The 22,169-nt window shown below is 37.9% G+C and overlaps 1 protein-coding gene across 1 annotated transcript in view; it reads right to left on the bottom strand.

The window, feature by feature from the left end:
* Positions 1-22,044, bottom strand: part of LOC148658405 (LHFPL tetraspan subfamily member 6 protein) — an 86,995-nt gene extending 64,951 nt beyond the window's left edge. Inside the window, exons 1-2 of the mRNA XM_088639544.1 lie at positions 21,687-22,044; positions 20,427-20,961 (exon numbers count right to left, since the gene is read on the bottom strand). Of these exons, the coding sequence (XP_088495670.1) occupies positions 20,427-20,811 (385 nt within the window). The 5' untranslated portion in view covers positions 20,812-20,961; positions 21,687-22,044. The remainder of the gene's footprint in view (positions 1-20,426; positions 20,962-21,686) is intronic.
* Between the last annotated feature and the right edge of the window lie 125 nt (positions 22,045-22,169).

Genomic DNA, 22,169 nt, shown 5'->3' with positions numbered 1-22,169 from the left:
AAAAACTATAGAGGAATAAAACTTCTGGAACATGGATTGAAAATCCTGGAAAAAATTCTGGACAAGAGACTCAGGAAGATAATCAGGATCCACAACTCACAATTTGGATTCTCAGCGGGGAAAAGCACAACAGATGCCATTTTTGTGATGAGACAGTTACAGGAGAAGACACTAGAGAAAGGGAAAAAGCTGTATGTGGCCTTTCTGGACTTGGAGAAGGCATATGACCGTGTGCCCAGAGAGGTGGTGTATTGGTGCTTGAGGAAGAAAGGAGTACCAGAAAGCATGGTGAAGTTAGTTCAAGCAACCTATAGAGATGCAACTACGAAGATGATAACACAACAGGGAGAGACAAAAGAGTTTGAAATCACAGTTGGAGTACACCAAGGATCAGCACTAAGTCCTTTCCTTTTCATAAACATTATTGACACACTGACAGAGGAGGTAAGAACAGAAGTGCCTTGGGAACTCATCTTTGCTGATGATGTGGCACTGATGGCAGACTCAGAAGTAGAACTACAGGAGAAAGTGTTCAAATGGCAGAGGAGTCTGGAAAAGGGTGGACTGAAAATGAATGCAGAAAAATCTGAAATAATGGTAATGGAGAGAAGAAGAGATACTATGACCAATGTTGAGGAGACAAATGGAGGAAAACTGAAACAAGTTGATGACTTTAAATACCTTGGATCAAAACTGGTAAAGGGAGGAGAAACACTGGAGGCAGTAAAACAAAGAGTGAAAGCTGGATGGAACAAGTGGAGAGAAATAACTGGAATAATCTGTGACAGGAAAATTCCCAGAAAGTTAAAGTGCAAAATGTACAAGACTGTGATTAGACCTGTACTACTATATGGAGCTGAATGCTTGGCAGTTGGAAAGAGGCAAGAGAACTTGATGAGAAGAACTGAAATGAGGATGTTGAGATGGATTCTGCAGATTTCAATGAAGGATAAGATCAGAAATGAAGAAATCCGTAGACGATGTAGGGTGGTGGATGTGGTTGAGAAGATGCGAGAGGCGAGGTTACGGTGGTATGGACATATCATGAGGAGGGACGTTGAGGAAGTAACAAAGAGGGTAATGGAATTTGAGGTGGAAGGTAACAGAGGAAGAGGCAGGCCTAGAAAGAGATGGATAGATTGTGTGAGAAAAGATATGGAGGTATGTGAAGTGAGTGAGGAAGATGTGCTCGACAGAGACAAATGGAGAAGAGCAACCAAAGCAGCTGACCCCAGGACAGTCTGGGACTAAGGCTGTGAAAAAGAAGAAGAAGAAGAAGAAGTGTTGACCCTTCATTGCAGGCTCTGGTATTAAAAAGGAATTTTATTCCATGAAAGCCCCGCCTCAGATACACATTTCAACACTGATTTCCAGTGAAACACCAGATGAGCAAAGCAAGATTTCTGTTCCACAACAATTCACAGCAGCCAAAAAATGTTTGGCCTTCCAGAGTATGAGCTCTTGTGCAAAAGTTGGTATCTGTTTGCTGGAAGCAAGTCCTTACGCTTCTTAGAAAATCTGAATAATGAAAGAGGTGAAATTCGATTTACTTTTCTGCTTCAGGAATAAGTATGGTACAAGAGTTTACAAATGATTGACCTTAATTGCATAAGACTCATAAAGTAAGTTGAGAAAACCATCCACACAATAAACTTTTTCTTATTTTTTTAATGGTTTCACCATAAATAAACAGAAACTAAGTACCTAATCACAACAACAACAACAACAACAACAATAAGAAGAAAAACATTTTATTTGTTGAAGACTAAAGCAACAAATACTGTTTCAGAGCAAGAAGCACAAACAATAACTGTTTTGCTATATATTGCAGCATCATAATGCATAGTTTTATGATATGTCTTACTATTACTGTATATTAGAAAATGGAATAGAAAATATGTACCTAAGTTATCTAGCAGGCTAAGAAATTTCATCCCACAACATGCCATTCTGGAGACCCCCATGTAGATAAAAACAGTCAGACCTATCTCATCTTGAGAGTCTTGGCTTCATGCTTAATGAGATTTATAGAGGACCAGGCCAGGTGATAATGGCAGAAGACACTCTTAGATATTTGGGCCTCCAGTCTTGTTAAAGTCTAATCTTATCTGTTAAAGTCTAATATAAATTAGGTGATTTCAATTAGGGTGAGGCCACCTGTCTTGTTAAAGTCTAATCTTATCTGTTAAGGTCTAATATAAATTAGGTGATTTCAATTAGGGTGAGGCCACCTGTCTTGTTAAAGTCTAATCTTATCAGTTAAGGTCTAATATAAATTAGGTCATTTGAATTCGGGTGAGACTTTGTTGGAACACCACCAAGACAAAAGCACCTATTAACAATGAAATGATGAAAAATTTGGTCTACAATTTGTCACAAGTAATGATCTACGGGACACACTCATGACCAATAGAAGGCAAATGTGATATCTGGGAATGTTCAGTTCAAGGAAACAGGGCAGGTACAACTGCACATTTTCTTATGGCCCCTGTTCCGATTTTTTAATTTTTAAAAGTTTTAAATATTTTTTTTCTCTGCCCACCACCTTGGAATCACCAATTATGTCTACCCATTATTCACAGCAATGACCCACCTACCCAGAAAGAGAAAGAGGAATTGCAGGCATGCTATAATCTTTCAACGGGAGGTTCAGTACTAATTGTAGGACAGGTGCATGCTTCACTGCTGTCACCTCAATTCTGCAGGTGCCTGGGAAAGCTCAGGGGTCATTGTCTGCAAGTCTGCAAGTGCTGTGACAATTGTCCACTGCCACATATGGAGTCATGATCACAGTCATCTACTAACAGGACCCATGTATTTTTCCCTGCCCCTGTGCCCCAGAGACCCAGGATATAATCCTCTGAAAAAAAGACCAGAGCTCTGATAGTGGTCCTGCCCAGACAACTATCTTACTGTGAGGTGTGTAGGTTTATTACCAGTGACCTTAGCCTTCACCAACCCTTCCATTAGTATTTACCTGTTATAAACAACTGTTATGAACTACTAATAAACAGGGACTGACAATCACATGATCACACTACACCACACCACCCAGTTACATGTGTTGGGCTATGACTATAAGAGCTGTTTGTCTAATCCCATAAATAACAAAGAGCTGGGAATAAGGGCAGCCTGAGCTTTACTTTGATGGTAATTACAAAATTATCTGTTTATTAAACAATGCAAAATGCTGCAGGCATCAAAGTGTAGCTCACAATGCCTCCTTCCTCCTATCCGAGGTGATTAGTTCCATTGATTTTACCACGCTTGCAGCTGATGAATGACATTTATTAATACATTTTGCTTTTTGTCTTCACACATTTACATGACTTTTTTTCAAACTTTTTGAATGAATGAAACAAAAGAGTGGTTTACTGAACATAAATCCTGCTTTATTTCAAATCATCTTTGAAATATTCCAGTGAAATAGGTTTTATGCCAACACGATTTTGCTCATCAAGCCAACAGTTGGCAAGCAGGAGAATTTAAATATTATCTAGAGCTGTTCCAGTGTTGGAAGATTTTAAAAACCACAAAAGATGCAAGTAGGTCAGGCAGTTTCTGGTTCAGCAATGGATTTTTGACAGTGGTCTTTTCATTTTTAAGGATATTTACTTGATTAAAAAATAGCATCATCATAATTTAAAATGGCATGCAATTACACATGCAATTTCAAAAGATTTTTGGTTCAGAGTACACAGTGTACAACAAAATTAGCAAGAGACAACAATTGGTTATTGACTGGACATCACCTGCAGCAAAATGCTTTGAAATGTATGTTGTTAATCATCTAGTTGCATAAAACAGAACTATGGAGACTAATCAAGTCAAATAATGCAGACAGTACCTTGCATCTATTACTGTCTCTAAGTCTAAAAGAAATTAGGAATCTGTTTTTACTGAAAATTGACCTGAAATGCTATATCTTACATTTTCCCGAGTCCAAAAAACAAAAACATTATTGCATTGTTCCTAAATTAACAGTGCTTTAAGTTTAAGCATTCAAAAAATGCAAAATCCCTGAACAGACATTTCTCTTCCACATGTAAAAGCTAGGCATGGATAAAATTATAAATAGGTTTATCCATATCGTAATTGCCTCCATTCTGTCCGGTCTTCTCTATGAATAACAATTTAGAGATGCACTTGCAATACGAAACCAGCATTTATAAGAACAGCATTTTTGAATGCCAATCAAATATTTCACCTTTTACATTATGTTGTTAGATGGAGAAACAATCACCTTTCTGATCTTTCATCACATATTATTACATAAATATTACAAAGTTTTGTTCACTGCCTCTTCGGAACTGAAAAGGGAAACATGGGCCTGCTGACAAGCATGCTTAATGGTGATGAGATTCCTAACAATCTCTTTACAAAGACTGCACTAATTATCCGGCCTTTACTTGTGTGAGTGGAGATAGCAGTAGATAACAGAGATAGAGCTGGCAGCAAAACACATACTTTAGACATCAATCAACAGTGGTAATGATACGGTAATTACAACACAAAGATCTTGTTACCTCTTTGAGGCATGCTGGTTTCCTCTGTTAAATAATTTGATGCAGTTGCTTAACGTTTCTGAATTTGCCTATGTTTTGAGTTGCAGTATAACATGCCCTCTGGTACTTTAACTGAATTCAGTGACTGGAATTAAAAACTTTTGACAAGCTTCATTTTTGTTCAAAGAGAAAAAGAAGGTGCCAGTAATAACACTAAATTCATTGAACTGGAGTGTTTTACAGTGACAAGCTTTTGAAAGAAAGTGATGCCAATTGATTCTAGTGGGAATGTAAATATTTGTAAGGGTCAACAGTGCAAGTTTAGCTTGAAGGCCATTTTAGCCTCAGAAGAAGCTCCCAGAAATTAGCTGTTCATATATATTCTATTATCTATGTAAACATATATGAGCAAGCAATGTGGAAATCCTTGTGGCTATATACACAATAATAATGTTCTAAAACAGAAAACACTGCAAGCTGTGTGTGACAGTGTTAAATGTGCAGGCATCCAATATTTCAAGACATAAGCAGAAAACTCACACAAGTATGAGAGGTTTAATGGATGCATGGAAAGAAGAAAATGGGTGTGAGAAAAAAACATAAACATTTTGTCCAGGATCTGCTTACAGTATTAATCAATATGGATAACACTTTACACCAAAGTCACATGGGGTCCAATTGGATATTTTCCTGAAGCAATCTGAATACATTTAGCAGCCATATCACCCTGCAACTCACAACTGGCAACCCACTGAAGCTAAGCAGGTGTGAGCCTGGTCAGTACCTGGATGGGAGACCTCCTGGGAAAAACTAGGGCGCTCACCCTGCAGTCCATGTGGGTCCTAATGCCCCAGTATAGTGACGGGGACACTATACTGTATACAGGCGCCGTCCTTCGGATGAGACGTAAAACCGAGGTCCTGACTCTCTGTGGTCATTAAAAATCCCAGGGCGTTTCTCGAAAAAGTAGGGCTGTAACCCCGGCGTCCTGGCCAAATTTCCCATTGGCCCTTACCAATCATGGCCTCCTAATAATCCCCATATATCAATTGGCTTCTTTACTCTGCTCTCCTCCCCACTGATAGCTGGTGTGTGGTGAGCGTTCTGGCGCACTATGGCTGCCGTCGCATCATCCAGGTGGATGCTGCACATTGGTGTTGGTGGAGGGGATCCCCATTACCTGTAAAGCGCTTTGAGTGGAGTGTCCAGAAAAGCACTATATAAGTGTAAGCAATTATTATTATTATTATTATATTTTTAGGGGAACAACAGCAATACTCCACCCGAGATAAGAACTCACAAATTGAAATGAAAAATCCAGAGCCCTACCCCTTAATCTACACTGCTCCCTAGGTCCAGTTATAGCTAATCGACAGCTACTTCAAAGTCCTTAAGTCACCTGTTTTGTTTACTTAGGAAAAGAATGAAAAAATAAGGTTTACTGCAGAGATGCAATAAAGGAAAATGATAAACTCATTTACTCTGTTTATTCCATGCTGAAAAGAGAAGATAAGATGGAGTCTTCGTCAGGTGTTCATATCTACTTGAACTAGGCAGCAGGTATAGCAGGTAACACTGACAGAGTGCATCCTAGGTTCTAGCAGGGTGCATAGCATTACGGAAAATGGCTTATTCAAGTCTGTCCCACTGAAGGCCAATTGGATTCTGTCAATGCTGATGATACAGAGGAGAATACCAAACAGAGACCTTGCAGCTGTGGTGCCTCATTCCCCTGTCAGGTCTCTCAGGAATTCTATTAGATCTTTGTCATTTCTTCCCTCTGCTGCACTCTTAAGAAATCTTCTGATCCTGAAGCTACATAATGCCGCAGGCATCACAAGACACTGAATTAATGTAACTTTTTATCTCTTTGGGACAAAATCAGTACAAAATCAGCAAGATCAAATAATAAAGTCATCAGGCCTCTATGATGAAAAGCCATCAAGGCTGAAAGGTGATGGGGTTTTCTTAAAAATAAAGAATTAAGGTATCTACAGTGGTCTACAATGCAAAGGTAGTTCTATAGAAACTAGATCAACCAGATGTTTTAATTATCTACGAACCTTACACAGCCACTGGCAAAAACAATAAAGCAATACACATACTAATCACATTAAAGTGTACACAGTAAATAACTACACAATGATTGAGAGATTTGGGCTCCCCAGTGCTAACATCCTATACCTTTCTTTTTTCTTTTGAGACTTTAGAACCTACCCCTTTAGCCTAAATACCAAATATTGCAAGTCAAATATTTACAGATCACAGCAAGGTCACATGTGGAAATGCAGCCCAACCATTTGTCTTTCATCAGCTGTATGTTAAGTGGTGACTAAAACTACTTCTTATTTACATTAGTCATTCTTAACCAAGGCAATGAAGCACTTGTATGGTCAAGGGAAGGGCTGTCAAAAAGGCAAATGCGATTCCTCAACTGCACGAACATTTCTTTAGAAACGAAGACTATTTTTTTTGCATGTGTGGATGTATTAAAATGACAGAAATACAGTTCTTGTACAAGCTACAGTACAAACTGCAAGCTACAGGCTCCTGTGTAGGTTGAACCAAAGAACCATAAAAGCAATTATAATGTCACATCTGGTTTTTTTGTTCAGTTTAAAATTGCCAATTATTTTTTGTCATACTCACCCGATTTTGGAGCCTCCAATTGTTTATTTTTCTCATCCTGTGTCGTGGCTATGAATCCATGACCTCACACAGGAGAGAATGAGGAAGTGGAAGTCAAATCTGCAATTGATCAAACTGCTATGGACCGGGAGTACATTTTTTTTCCATTTTCAAAGTGTCTTCTGGAAGTTTTTATGGGCATAGTAGTATAGCACTTTTAACAGATGTCCACTTCCAGATCTCTCCCAAAGTCATGGTTATTATTTTAACTCTGCATTCTTCATTTTAACTGCATTCTAGGCAGGTTTTCTCTATTCTTTAAAATATCCTTATCTTTTAACAAGAACTCAAAGGGTGATGAATGAGTTGATGTTGTGGGTTTTTCTACACTAAAATCAAAGTGGAGTTAGTGTTAATCCTGTAGCAAAAAAAAAACAAACAAACCTACAGGTCTTTAAAGGAGTTACTACTATAACGTACAGTATAACTGTTGTTATAGTTACTTGCACTGGCTAACAAAAGCTTCCAAAATAACAAGAAACTTTAAATGTGTGGAAGCAAACGGTTCTCCCAATAAAGACATTGTGCTTTAAAAAAGTGTGAGAAACCATGATCAACACAAAGTGATTTTTGAAGAATTTCAGGCAATTGGATGCAGTCCTTAGTTTAAAAGGCAAAACCCATTTTATTCATGTACAGTAAGAGAGAAACACAACAAAAGAACAAATGAAACAGAAATCTCCTCATTTCAGATATTTGTCGCTACAAACCTAGATTTCAGGTCCTGGCCTTGTTTATATCAGATGTACATCTGGGCGTCAATACAACAATTTTGGACTTGAAACATACTGTAACTGTAGACCTAAATGTAACTTGTCTTCTGTCCGCTATGACAATGAAGTCAATTGCTCTGGAAAGCACAAGCATTACTAGTATATAAGGATTCCTTGTTCAAATATTTGTTACCTGTAGGAAGATTAAGGTGACTCATGCCTAGCCTGCATTGATCCGTTGAAAACCCAATGCTACTCTATAGCTGGCCTTTGCACAGCTACACAAAGTGCCTTTGTTCCATTCGTTTGCCCACATCAGTACTGACAATGACTTTGGACTTTCATCTGAGCATTTGAGGGTCAGGACAAGCATGTGTCAAGATGAGGACCAAGCCTTGATCGATGGTCAAAAGGATGAGAAAAAATATTTTTTCCTATGGCAAAGACAGATTAATTGGCAATGCATTAAGATGGGTTTTTTTTGGAAAATTCTTCATTGAAGAATTAGCCTGCAAAGTTCAAGCACACATGTCTTACCTGGAAATGAAGAGGTGGTATTCTGAGCTTCTCAATCTTTTCATTTTCATTGATATTTAAAGAATGTACAATGGGCATTTAACAAAGCATGTTTCAAAGGTGAAGGTGCACATTCTGCTCTGCTGTGTTTTTTTTATAGAAATAGAATGGAGGTCATTGAAAAGAACTGTTACAATGTTTGAAAACTGCTGAGCAATAAATCAAATTAGGAATTTCTACTGGATTATATGAGAGCTTTAAAATAATGTTTTTTTAGAACCGAAACAGAAACAGGCTTATCTTTCTTCTGCTTCACACATCATTTTTGTACATCTACACACAAACAATAAATATATTATGCATGAAGTACAATCTTGAGGTTTAGTTCTTATAGGATGTACTGAAGTATTTGCTTGGTATGTTCTTTTCTATTAATGATTTTTATAAATAGGGCAGTGTGAGACTGGGTGGCTGATACAGGCAGGGTCAAGTGCCATGGGGCATGAACCATCGAGAAAAATATATCAGAAAAGCAAATGGGATTCTTTGCTCAAAACAGAGCCCTCCCCCCTAACACACACATACTGCCAAAGCAGACTCTTACCACAAATGGAATCCTGTGTACAGGATGTGCTTCAGTCACCCCTGACAGGGCAGATTTGAATCTAGGATCTTTTGAACTAACACAAATATGTGACCTGCTCTCTGGGCCTCTGCTGCTTGGAAAAATTCCTAAAAACTTGATAACCAAACAGGAAGAAGTTCTGGTTTTATTTTTTTTGGAAAAGACACAAAGAATCCTATTGCATTTCACAGGAATTTATCAATGTTTATGTTTGCATTTTTCCTCCTTGTGTTCAACAAATTCCTTTTATATTTTTTTTAATGCATGAAAGCAAAACAGTTGTGTGCCAATTTTTTACAGTCCTTCAATCAAGGACAAGCTGTGTATCCAAACTAAACTTTAATTAGTACAATTATTAAGTACAAAAGGTCAGTGGCATGATACCTTTATGCTATAGATGTTTAAAACTGTATCTGCAGTTTTTCTTTCAAGAGCTAAGAACATGATAACATTTCTTGGTATTGTAAGGTTGACATCTCACTCTCACTTTTCAAGATGTCTTGCTCTTTAGACTGCTTTTGTGTGTGTGAAGCATGGGAGATCATTTTTCAGCAAAAAACTAAAAATAAAGTGCTCTAATTAATATATCCTAACTGTCAAATCAGCAATCAGAGCCAAGACAAGTCAGAGCAATTTGTTTATTAAATCAGTTTTGATTTAAATCAGGTTCAGAGAGCTCTACACAGGAGAACACCATATCACCTCATTAAGCTGTAGAAAAGCAAGCATCCTAAAAAGAAAGCTTAACAAAAGTCTTCATATTATTCAAACCATTAAGGGTGTTAATTAGGGGGAAAAATGTTACTGATACTGAATGTTATTTAAAGTTAGGTATATATAGTGAAGTATAATCCTATGAATTTTTTAACATTTTATAAAGTCAGATGTATACTGTAAAATGAAAATATGTGATTTGTAATTATAAAATATTGCTGATTATCCATCAAACGTTTAGGACATGGACAGAGTAAAATTAATCAAATACAAACATATCAAGTGTAAAATCATACACTACTTCTTTATCTTTATCCCACCTGAAAGTAAAACTATGTGAATAATGGACTGTAAACTTTTATGTATATTGAAAGTATTTATGGCACTTACTAAATTCAAATTCAACTGTTGTGTTTTAATTTTATACATCTGTTCTTTACTTAGTATCATTAAACGAGTTAGCATTTTTGTATAGCAACAGTAATTGCTCATAAATTCCCAATCTGTCTATGGAAAGACTCAGTTTTAAACTTAAGACTTCTCTTACACATACTGTATATTATCTTAAAGAATTCAGTGTACTGCAAAAATTAAGCAGTTTATACTTTGTTTAGAGAGTATTATGCAAGAGCAACTTAATTATCCCAAAAGCAACCCTTAGACTTCAAATGCAGATCAGTGCCTCAGAGAGATTTGTTAAGACACTGAAGGAGTAAAACTAGAAATGTTAAATGAGCATACAAAAATCCCAGCGAACCTTGTACAAGAAATATTCTTTACTGACAGTTCTGGCTTATTTTTAAATGTAAGTGAACCAATTACACTAAACCACACAGCAAACCAATTTTTGTCTTGTCAGTGTGCAATGCTGGACAATTCGTATAGATACAAGTAACTGGAAACAATGCAAAGTGAATTCAGTGCAGTTGAAAATACATCCATCATCAAGGAGCCTTATGCATTTGTCCTGGTTAACTACATCCTGTACATTATACATTTGCTTTGGTTTCCAGCAAGGGTGTTAAAAGTGTGGAGACTGAAGTGTTTAACCTGTTTAAGCATTACTTCATGCGTATATAGACAGCAAAGGGAAGAACTGTCTGAAACACAACAGTTTTTTTATTCTGAACAAGGTGCAGTATGGTGTCCTGATGAATTGCCCAGAGCTCTGGAACACATTCCCTACGAGCTTGACATTCCACAGCAAAGCAGAAGAGGCTCTGGCTGCAGTGCAAACACAGAGTGCGGAACTCTAGGTTCTCTGCAATACATGTTATCAAATTGTTTCCGCTTCACCCTGGAGTCACGGAGTCTCCTCTGGAGCAGCTGCCTCCATCAGCCACGTTTATTTAAAAATGGGGGCCATTTGCCCCCTTGGCAGCAGGTCAACTCCAAACGGGCCCCTTTCCAATAGCCATTGCCCCTTGGGGTGAGGCTCATGAGTGATGAGGTCCCTCATTGAAATAGCAACCCACTTTTTCTGGGATGTTTTGTCAACTCAATAGATGCTGGAACACCTGAATATTAGCAGCATAAAGAATAAAATATAGAACCATGTTATGTTTGAATGGCCATTGAGATAAAGATAAAACGGCTGAAACAAAATGTCAATGATAATGAAATGGAGGTGTCTGGGAGCCAGAAACTAAAAGGTCTGATGCAAGTCAATCTGCCCAGATTCATTGGTATATCTACATTTCTCCCCATATGTGTGTATTTGTACTGCAATGGACTGGCATCTCATCCAGGAAATACAGTCGCACCTTGCTCCCTATATCCACTGGGTTAGGCTACAGCTTGCAGCAGAAGCAGTTCCTGAAAATGATTGGCTTGATTCCTCTAGGAGTGTGGACTCATTAATTTTGGGATTCAATTTATCTGTTGAATGTAGTTGGAGACAGTGACTTCAGAAATGTGTGATGGCAATGACAATCCTTTGGTATAACAGAAGTCCGAAATTACTGTGGGAATGTATAACAATTCCACTATCTTGTGGGACAGGGAGCTGATTGAAGCTGTACTGTCTTTGATACCAAACTGAAATGTATGAGAAATGAATTCGCATACACTTAAAAACAATACGACTGAGTGCTGCTGGTTTTTTAAACAGAAAAACAAGCTAATTTATGGTAAGTGAATATATAGTATTTTAATCACAAAACACATATCTTCAGCTGTATTATATTTGTTTTTATACTGTATATTATAGCTATATGCTAGTACTGTATATATAATCAATACTAATAAATTACATGTTCAAAATCTTAAAATATATATAAAAGACACTTTCAAGACATATTCTAAAAATTTGTTATGTGAACCTTCTACATTAAAGAAATATGAAATATCAAATAATACTTTGGAGTAACAGCAGAGGCCAAAATAATGTTATTTATTATATTTCCAAAACTGCAAATAGAAAAAGCTCCTCCTTCTTTCTTTAAAGTCTGCCATCCTAAGTAATTAGGTCTGTGACAGACTCAAATGGAACTGAACAGACCTCAAGAACTCAGGAACAGGTCTATGGTCACTACAGATTAGAGAGAGTGAATAAGGAAAGTCATAAGCATCAAAACTCTAAACGACTAAGCTCCAAGCCACTCATGAAATTGTTAACATAGAAGCTGTTGGGTGCCATACTGAAGTCAGTTATTTTAAAATAAACCACAGAGGCAAGGCACGGTGTTACAGATGTTATAAAAAAAGAGAAAGATGGCTCAGGGGTCCATAAATCTCATCAGCTGCTACTGTAAAAGCAATGCTATTTCCGGTACAGTTACAGTGCCCATCACTTTTTAGCAGAACCTTTATTCCTATTGGATTGCCCAGTGCTATCGTTGTAACATATCACTTGAATTAGAGATTCCTTCCAGAGCACAACTTTCTACACTATTTCAACACTAGCTTTGATAGCAGTTTTTGCCCCAATCGTTGCAACCAATTTTTGATTTCTGACAAGACTTCACAAAGACCACACTTCTGTCGTCAATGTATATTCAATATATATTTTGATGTCAACAGTAGTTCAGGTAGTCCAACAGTAGTTCAACTGACACCTGAAGAAGGCTCCACAGCCGAAACATTGTGTTTCCTTTCTTCTCTTTTCAGCATGGAATAAACTTTTAACTTGTTCCTTTTGATGTCATGTAAAAACACTGATGTCACTGTAAATCAATTCATTAAGACGTCAACATTAAATTTCTGCGGACACTTTCATTGTACAATATTGTAATTAATGCTGCTTAAAGCCTCAACCTACTGTTTCAGATTGGGAGCAAAATGGTAGTGAGTACATCTCATTGTCTGTTTGGATGGGATTCAAGTACAGTAAAGGACTCTGTTACCTATAAGATTATAAAGTGACACATAACTGTACTGCAAAGATGCTACCACAATCTGTACTGTTCTGTTGTCTTTAACTGTTATCATGAAACAAAATATTTATCCTGCATCCTTTGAGTATTCCAGAAAGCTACATGAATGATCTACTGTAGAATAGAAGTGGCTGACCTTGGTTCTGGAGTGCCAGGGGGCTTCTAATTGTAGGTTTATTCAAGCATCTAAAAAATGAATTGACCCACTTGTCTTTCAATACAATTTGTGTAAGTGTTATTATCTGAAAACTCTGCTTATGATGATGATCACATGGAACCTGGTAAATACTTGTCTAAGCATTCTGGGATGGAACCAGGTTGCTCTTGTATGTGATGTTGATGGAACAGTAGGTGGGTCTCTTCCCTCTTGACCAGAGTTTCTAAGCCAAGCATGGTGACTGATCTTTTGATCAAATGTTAAAATCTGATCATGTTGACTACTTGGGCATTAAAGATCCCATGACACTTTTCAAAATAGAAGGGATGTTATCCTTGGTGTTCTGGTGAAATCCCTCTGTGGACTTGTAAAATCTGGTCTCGCTACACTTTCTCTTTAATTCAAATTTCCTTCTTTTCCAACAAGTTGCTACCCTTCAATGGAGGATGAATTGAGGTCTATATAACATGAATGAATTATTAAGTACCTAAATAACCTAATGTACTGCATATTTTGGTAAAAAGACAAATACCACTGGGCCATCATTAGAGAATATCACGAAACTTGCTTAGTAAATGCTAAATCACACCTAATTCTTTTCATTCCTTTGTTCCATTAAAGAGAGCTTGTGCTCTCAGAGATAACTGTATATTAGCAATCATCTAATTGCATCTAGATGGTATCTCATGATATCCAGTGCTGCACAGAACAAGAAAAGAAACACCATTGTTGCACTCCTGCAATTGTAACATCCATTTATCATTGTAAATAATTACATCTCCTTCTCAGATGAGCACATTCTCTTTTTTCCTATTCAGCTTTCTGGAATTGGTTAAGCGAATACAATCAAAGATGGAACCACATTAAAGTCATTAGGTGTAATTGCTTTAAGACATCATAATACTAATAACACCTTTTTACATAATGTACTTTGCTGTCTTTCAGACTCCATTTTGAAATGCTTGCAGATCCTGATAATACCTGGAAGAGCAACAAAATAGCAAAATCAACTTTCACTTACTGTATACAGCACTTTTCCTCACAGCTAAAGAACACAAAGCACTCTCTAACAATGTCAAACTCTAACAACATTCACTGCTTTTTTTAACAGACAGACAATGGGCACACTTCACAAAGTGTGGGGTTGTCCTCATATTCGTTGGATGGAATTGCTAACAAAATAGAAACTTAAAATAACTATCGGTCCTCCTCCAGACTTCCTGTTTGGGTAGTAAAAAATCCCTCCTGATCCCTGGTCTTTCTGTTTCACGCTGCTGGTATAAACTTTTAGTTTAGACTTGGCATTCTTTCTGGGTCACTAAACAGAGCAACTCCCTCTCTCCCACTAACTGAGAGCTTCCAGCAGTGCCTGGCCAGGTCTGAGAGGGAGAGACATGCAGGAAAATAGTTTACTGGAGAAAACAGATTCCACTGGGGTTCCCATGCCCTCATGACGAGGGCAGACTTACACACATCACTCCACTTTCCAGTTCACAGTTGTAGCAAATCGAATGAGAGTGAAAATGGCTTTCTGTCTTCACAAAACCACCAAGGAAAACCAAGCCCTAGGGAAGAAACTGTGCAATTGGAGCAGATGACTTGCATTCATTTAAATTTAATTCATCTTATTTATACTTTGCAGTTTCTCATATATTTAACAGTTTCAATGACAGATTGACATTTCAAATGACTAAAGCAACATGGTGGTGGACAGAGTAAAAAGATCAATATATTTGTTTGAGAAATACCCAGAGGAACCACATTTCCATTGGAATAACACTTCCATTTGATCACTTAGAAAGTTTTGTCACCCAAGATAACATTTCCAAGGAAACTTTCATGTTCGTTATAAGATAAAAAGCAGAGTGATGGAAAGGTATGAGTCACATACAAGAACTAACATGACATAACAAAAGAAAGATATTTGGAAAATCAGCAAAAAGGGAGAAAGGCATAAAAGAGAGAGTAAGCCATTCAAGCCTTCCACATCATTTCTTGAAAGAAGCCAGGTTATCAGCCTTAACGTGGCTAAAACTAGTTTGCGCCTGACAACAACCTTTTGTACAAAGAATCACCTCCAGTCCTCCGTTTTATATGTACTGTACTTCCCAACAGCTTTCACTTGTACTTCTTAGTTCATGTTTCATTGATAATTCTAAAACATGTCAATTGAGTCTGGCTTTGCCAATGCCTTTAAAGATTTTGAATACTTGAATCGGGTCCCCTTATAATCTTCATAAAAAGAAGCAGTTATTTTAGCCTGTCAGTCTAAAACATACCATTAAGCCTGGGAATGTATCTGGTTGGTTTTCTCATGAGTTAATTCCAGAGCAGCTCTTTTTCGTATCATAATTGATACACAAATTGTACACAGTATTTTAAATAAGGCATTACTGGTGCACTATCCAATTATACAATTTTAATGTAACATGGAACACAATTTAAATTCTGCACTTTTTACTATGTATCCTAACATGGTTCTTTTTTAGCTTTTTTAGCTAGTGTCTATAAGATACCTGCGTAAAGACCTAAGTCCCTAAGAAGTATTCTCTTCAAGTTTGAGAGTTCAGATATTACAGAATATTCATCGTTTATGTTACTTAGATCCTGTACTTACAGTATCTATATTGAAGGTCATCTACTAGATGATTACCAAGTCTTGAAGTTTGTCTAAATGTTTCTGAATTTCTTCTGCATCTTGTACAGTACTTTCTAATCTTACTTATTTGGTATCATCTATAAAATGTATTCAATTCCTAACTATACCGGAATCTAGATCATTCATAATAAATCAGGAAAAGCAGTGGTTCTAATAGAGATCTTTCTAGTACCCCAACAATTATATTAGCCCAATAGCATTCACCCCTTATTTGTATACTGTTTCTTGTCATTCACTAAATTTTAATCCAAACACATGCAGTTCGTTTAATGTATTCTGCTTATGATTATAGAATTAATCATTTATGAGAAGCATTATCAAAGCCTTTTGAAACTCTCAATATATCATATCATATACTCTGTTTGTATCCATTACTGCTGTTTAAAAGATTATACTTCCCTAAAAGTGCTTGAAATGTATTTTTGGATTTGTTGGAGCAGACTAGAATAAAGTGCTCTAACAGGATAACAGAGCAACTGTTAAACCTGCATTTCATCCTCACCCAAAACATTCAATATGCACACAATAAGATAAGTCCTGGCTAAGGACAGATGCATATAAATTACATCAAAGTTAACAGTAAAGAAAAGTAAAGAACATGTGAGTACTTATGTGAGTAACCTAGGATGAACTGTTTTACTTTCATCTTGCTTCAAGTGTGATAACACATCATATATTGATCTAATTTTACCTCTTGGTATCTTCACTTTTTCCCTCACACGTTATTAGCTCTGCTTCAACTTAGTTGTCTTTGAACACTATCTAGTCATTTACTGAAACGTTGTCTACATCTTTGGAGTAATAGGATGAAAACTATTTTTAAAACTATGAAATAGAGTTCCTCAAGCCTTGTTCTGCTTTAATGGAGGAACAAAGATGGCTTTAGTGTAGCTTAAAGTATAAGAAAGGTGGAAGAATGCCAATTACAAACCCTACGAATTACTATAACTTCATCGTCTGCTTTTTGAAATCACATAAAAGGCTCAGGGAGAAAGATTTCTAACTGTGCTTTGGTTTTGCTTGGAAGCAGTTTAACAGGTGCAGAAAGTAATGACTCAGGTTGCGGCCTTGTAAACCAAGTGAACCATCAGACATTATACTGTAGCTTGAACTCCAGTTAAGAATAACACCACAGTCCTTCATGCCTACTCAAAGCTAATTGTGCTTATTGTTCAAAACGCAACCTCACGTTGTGCTCCATCATTGCTTGTCCTTTTGGAACAGGTGCTCCATGTGTATCAAACGTCAAAAGGTCACTGACAGCTGGTAAACTGCACTCCCTGGCTTAGGGCAATCGCAGTGAGCCAACACTGTTTTTAAATCAGGAGAATAATCCAACAGGGAATATTTACTGGTGTGGCGAGGAGAGAAACAGCTCTCACTCATGAGCTGTTAAAAGTGACTGAGTGCAAAGACCATCTAGGGAGTGAGTGAGAGTGGGGTTTATGTTAAGACTCTGTAGTTCCCAGGCTTCACCTCCTTGCAGTATCTGTGCTATACTTCAGAGTAGCAATAGGGAATAACAGTAACAAAAACTAGGGTAACTACTGTCAAGCAGAGGAAGCTCATCAACTTTTAACCTGTCACTAGGTGGTACAGTATATGGTACTGGGCGAGTTTATTTATATTCCAGCCATATTTACCTTTACCTACCTAATTAAATTTCTACATCATTTTGTCCCGATTCCACCATCTTTATACATTTCTTACAAAGTGCTAGGTTTTGGTTCCACCTGATACCCAAGGCCAACACCTGCTTCTTTTCCTCCATATGAGCTGCACAAAGGAACCTGACATGTTTCACCATAATTGAAATCCAGACTATGGTTTTTGTCCACCTAAAATATTGCTTATAGGGTTCACAATATCTTTTCCACGTACCACATCATAGTTTTTTTGGACTTCTGTCCACAAATTAAAGCACTCAGACAATGACTCATTTTATTGTTTGACTAAGCTGAATGATTTTCAGATTGATATGATGGTTGGGTGGCAATTACTTCTTCCAGTCTCTCCACGCTTTTGCTGTTTGTGAGTCAGGTGATGTGTATGCATTTTTTTGGCTTAGGTTCATCTCCTTCTCATGACTACTCATCCAGAACCCAGTGGAGTCACTGCTGTATCCTGTTGCATCTACTACTGTAACTGTAAGTCATGTGCACAGACCCACAGCTGATACAGTACATTACAAGATGAGGCAGCTCCCAGGAAACTGCTGTTGTTCTTATTTTCACATATTGCCTGTGGCATGGGTTGTACACCTACATGAACTGCTCTATATCTGTAACAGTGATGATGAAGATGAGTATGATGTAGCTACATCTTCACCAAGAAGGCCCTTCTGCTTAGACTCCTGTCTAGTACATTCAGCAAAGGTTGTGCTGTGTCTACTTCATTAACCTCCAATACTTTTTAGCCAGGAATGTTCAAATGAGTTGCATTGTGAATTAGAAGGCCGTGTTGATGGATCAAAAGCTCTGTAAAGCGAATTCAATTATTAAAATGAGGCAGAAGATGTCAACTGTTTGCCAAGCAATCATCTTTCCCCATGGAGTATTTGGCTGCTCCCCAGGTGCAAGCCATCCAAGGATGTTCAGGCTTGTTTAAGGTTAATTTGTTAGCCCCGTCTCATTGACAAACTCGTTTATAGTTGTATTTTGTACAGCACAATAACTGGAAATGCAACAATAGTTAATGCTGCTGTTAAGCGTGATCAGATTGCTCAGATGGGCTCCCATCACGTATCTGCTGGTAAACCACGTTCATTAGAGTGAACAATGAAAAGGGCAGCAGGACAATGGCAGGGGACATGATCATTCAGACAATTAAGATGACATCCGACGCTAAGCGTGGTGGTTTCCTGACGGCAGAAAGCTTTGCCTGCTCTCATGCTCCACTGAAACAGAGACAATCGGCAGCTCCAAAGGATAGAAGTCCGCTGGCCTGTCACGGCCAATTACTGTACTTCTCGCAGCCTCATCGCCCGTATCGTGAATGTCCGCTTTCATGGGAAAACTTAGCTCTGCCTGCCGCGGCGTTCGAGCTGTTGCAAGGATTGGTACTGTTTTTAGTTTTTACTTTCATTTTGTCAGCCGTTCAGCGATGTCTGCTGTGCCGCGTTGCTTCGGCTAATGTTGCAAGACGTGTGCAGGGATAATGAGGAAAACTTAGGGGAGCTAATGATTAATTTACCTTACAAGTTAGGCTTTTCGATGGTCTCTATTTTCTGGTACGCAAAAAAAATGTTTTTATTTACCTTCGAAATAAATTGCAGGAAAGAAAAACATAATTTGTATGCAAACGGGAAAAGTTATTTTTAAGGTCGCGTTAGCAAAACGGAATCACGTTATTAATTTTAACAAAAAGTCGTATATGACAGTACAAATCTGCTGTTACTTTTCAACATATATTTGAGCGTTTCTATAACCTAAATAATGAAATATGTTATCCTCTTTGTCTTTTGTAAGTTCGTTAACAGATAAAACAGCTTCGAGAATTTAAGACCTTTTACAGCAATTTTACTTCGCCTACATCATATAAAAAGTTTAGAATTACCCTTGCCCTTTAACCCAGTTTTGAGATAATGTATCACTTCATTCCACCTGTAAAATACAAAGTTGCGAGCAAAGATTACTTGCACTAGCGCCCTCTTCAGTTACAGGTTGATAACACAATGTTACTGCAACTCACTACTAAAAGCATCAACAGAAATAAACTATTGCAGCTTGAATCCCACTTAACAATACGTTTGAAAAAGTACTTGCAAAGTGCATATTTTTTAACAGCAATTTGTTTACTACACTCAGTTATCAAATGTTCATGTTTCTGCGTGGCTGAACATTATGCGCGTCTGGGCTAGCTGATGAAAAGGCAGAGTAACAACTTCAAGTTAGATGTTTTTGCCTTAAGCAAACAATCATTTCTAGCATTGATGCTGTTAAGTCAACGCGTTCACTTAGCTACGCTCGACCTAAGAAGCAAAATGACTCATATCAAAATGTGGTTTATGTTTAAAATATTTTCTATATTACAGCCTATTCTAAAAAAAGCGCAATTAATGTCAGTAGCAAAACGGTTATGAGGAAAATACTCTTAAAAACTAGTTGTTTAAATTATATGGTGGACCTTCTGAAAGATTAAATATATTTGTCGTTTAAATATTTATGAATGCAGACTGCCACGACTTTTACTGGGAATAAGCGGCTTTTTGTAACGGCTGACCGAACAGATGAATGCAGACAATTGCCATTTCTTAAATTAATGAACATATTAAAGTATTTGTAGATTTTCCCCCATAACAGTCCACAAAGGGATATAGTCATCATTACTATATTTGGGGTGGAATTCATTGGTTATCTCTGACACCGTCGCTTGCGTTACCTTGGAATGTGCACTGCTCAGTGTATACAACATGTGTCCCTTTAAAAAAAAATCTCGGTGCACCGGGGGGAAAAAAGCAGAACTTTCTGACTCACCGCCAACAAACTGCATTCCGCCCGCCACCCTGCCAATTGTCCTGGAAATAAGCTCCGTCACGCAGCATCCCATAAGCGCTGTGAGTGCCACCAACAGGAGTAGCCCGCAGCCCACTCCAGTCACCACGGTGCAAATCTTCCACTCCAGGCTGGGAATACCCTGGAAGGAGGCATACCTTCCACATTGCTCCACCATTACTGTCATCTGCCGGGTCTCGTCCCGGACAGGATAGGAACATCTGCGGAAAGTGCCGAACGACACAGGCTTGTCCATCTGGGAACCCAATAGCCAGTATGGCATGAAAAAGCCAACGCAAGATGCGGCCGCGCATAAAAAGGATAGTATTGCCCATATAATCCCGGTGCAGGTCAGACTGGATGCCATCTTCGTTGATTAGTTCAAAGTACAGTTAGGCTTTTGACAGGTGCTATTATATTCCCCTTTCCCTCTGTTTCCAGCAAGTCGGGACTTTTACATTTGTATCCAGAAAGCTACAATGACAGCCGTTCTCTTTTGTTGGATGTCCGATATGCCCTGAAAAAGAAGGCACCGTTGTTATTTGCAAGGCTTTGCTGTCATTGAGCGCAGGTAACTTTTTGTACAGACAGTATAGTAATCTGAAAGGCAACTGAGAAACCTGAGAATCGGTAAAAGGAAGATATGATTACAAATAAACTGATTAGGATAAAACAGCGAATTTATTAAATTGTTTAAGATACGTATGCAATACACAGTTTCCATTTTTGGGAAATGACAAAAGTGACAAGTAGCTTCATTACGAAGTTTGGATACTCATTGACAGTTTGGTCACCTCTGATTATGTATCTTAAACGTTCTCTATTCCTTTTGCTAAATACAAATCGCGCAAAAGTACGCGTACTAAGGTAAATGGTCACTAAAATCCTAAACATGTTTTAAATGAAAATCTTATCAGATGGAGGCACTGATATCAAGTATAAGTTTTATTTACTATTGAGTAATGTTAATTTTACAGAACATACATCGACATGTTTTTTTCTCCACAACACAAAAGAAGTTAATAGTTTAGCTCCAAAAAGCCAATAGTTTACAATAATTAACCTGATTACTGATTTTCTCATTGCTAAAGAAATGTAGAAAATGTGCAATCGACTCATAAGGAGCTTAAAGCTACTGTACATGGTATTTTGATGCAACCTTGCATGTGTAGAAGAACTTGGGCTAAGTCTTCTTAAGTATTGAAGACTTAAAAGTACGAACAATTACTAAACCGTACTTACATGTTCAGTTGATAACAGCAGTGAAGTAGTCCTTTAGTTAAGTTTCTTTCACAGAAAAACCTGCATAGTGGAAAAAAGGCAAAAAAAATCACAAAACTAGTGTGGTTTCAAAGAAATGCCAGCCGCACAAGAGCGCTTGTGGAATTAAGCTTTTTTAGTACTTTCCCCTCTCCTTCCAGTACGCGATGAGTACAGCTCAGACTCGCAGTCTGCGACTAAATTGCAAATATAATTAGTCCAAGGCAGACAGCGAACGTGGAGAGAAACCCCTCCTTTCAGCGACAGCCCACCGGAGAAAACGCCGTAAAACATTCCTCGAGATGGGGACTGAGGGAGTGGGAAGGCTGGTGGAGTATGTCTGTGCCACACTCACTAGGGGACCATCAATCAGGAAGTTTCTCCGCCCAGGGGCTGGCTTCACCAGCTCTACAGAACTAGTCAGCCCATAAAGCGCCCACAGCGGCTCTCCAAAATACGAGTGTA

The sequence above is a fragment of the Lepisosteus platostomus genome, chromosome 7, assembly GCF_059453375.1.
Source record: "Lepisosteus platostomus isolate fLepPlt1 chromosome 7, fLepPlt1.hap1, whole genome shotgun sequence".
NCBI lineage: Eukaryota > Metazoa > Chordata > Actinopteri > Semionotiformes > Lepisosteidae > Lepisosteus > Lepisosteus platostomus.
Note: the sequence above shows the minus strand (reverse complement) of the source record. Positions and strands in the feature narration are given on the sequence as shown.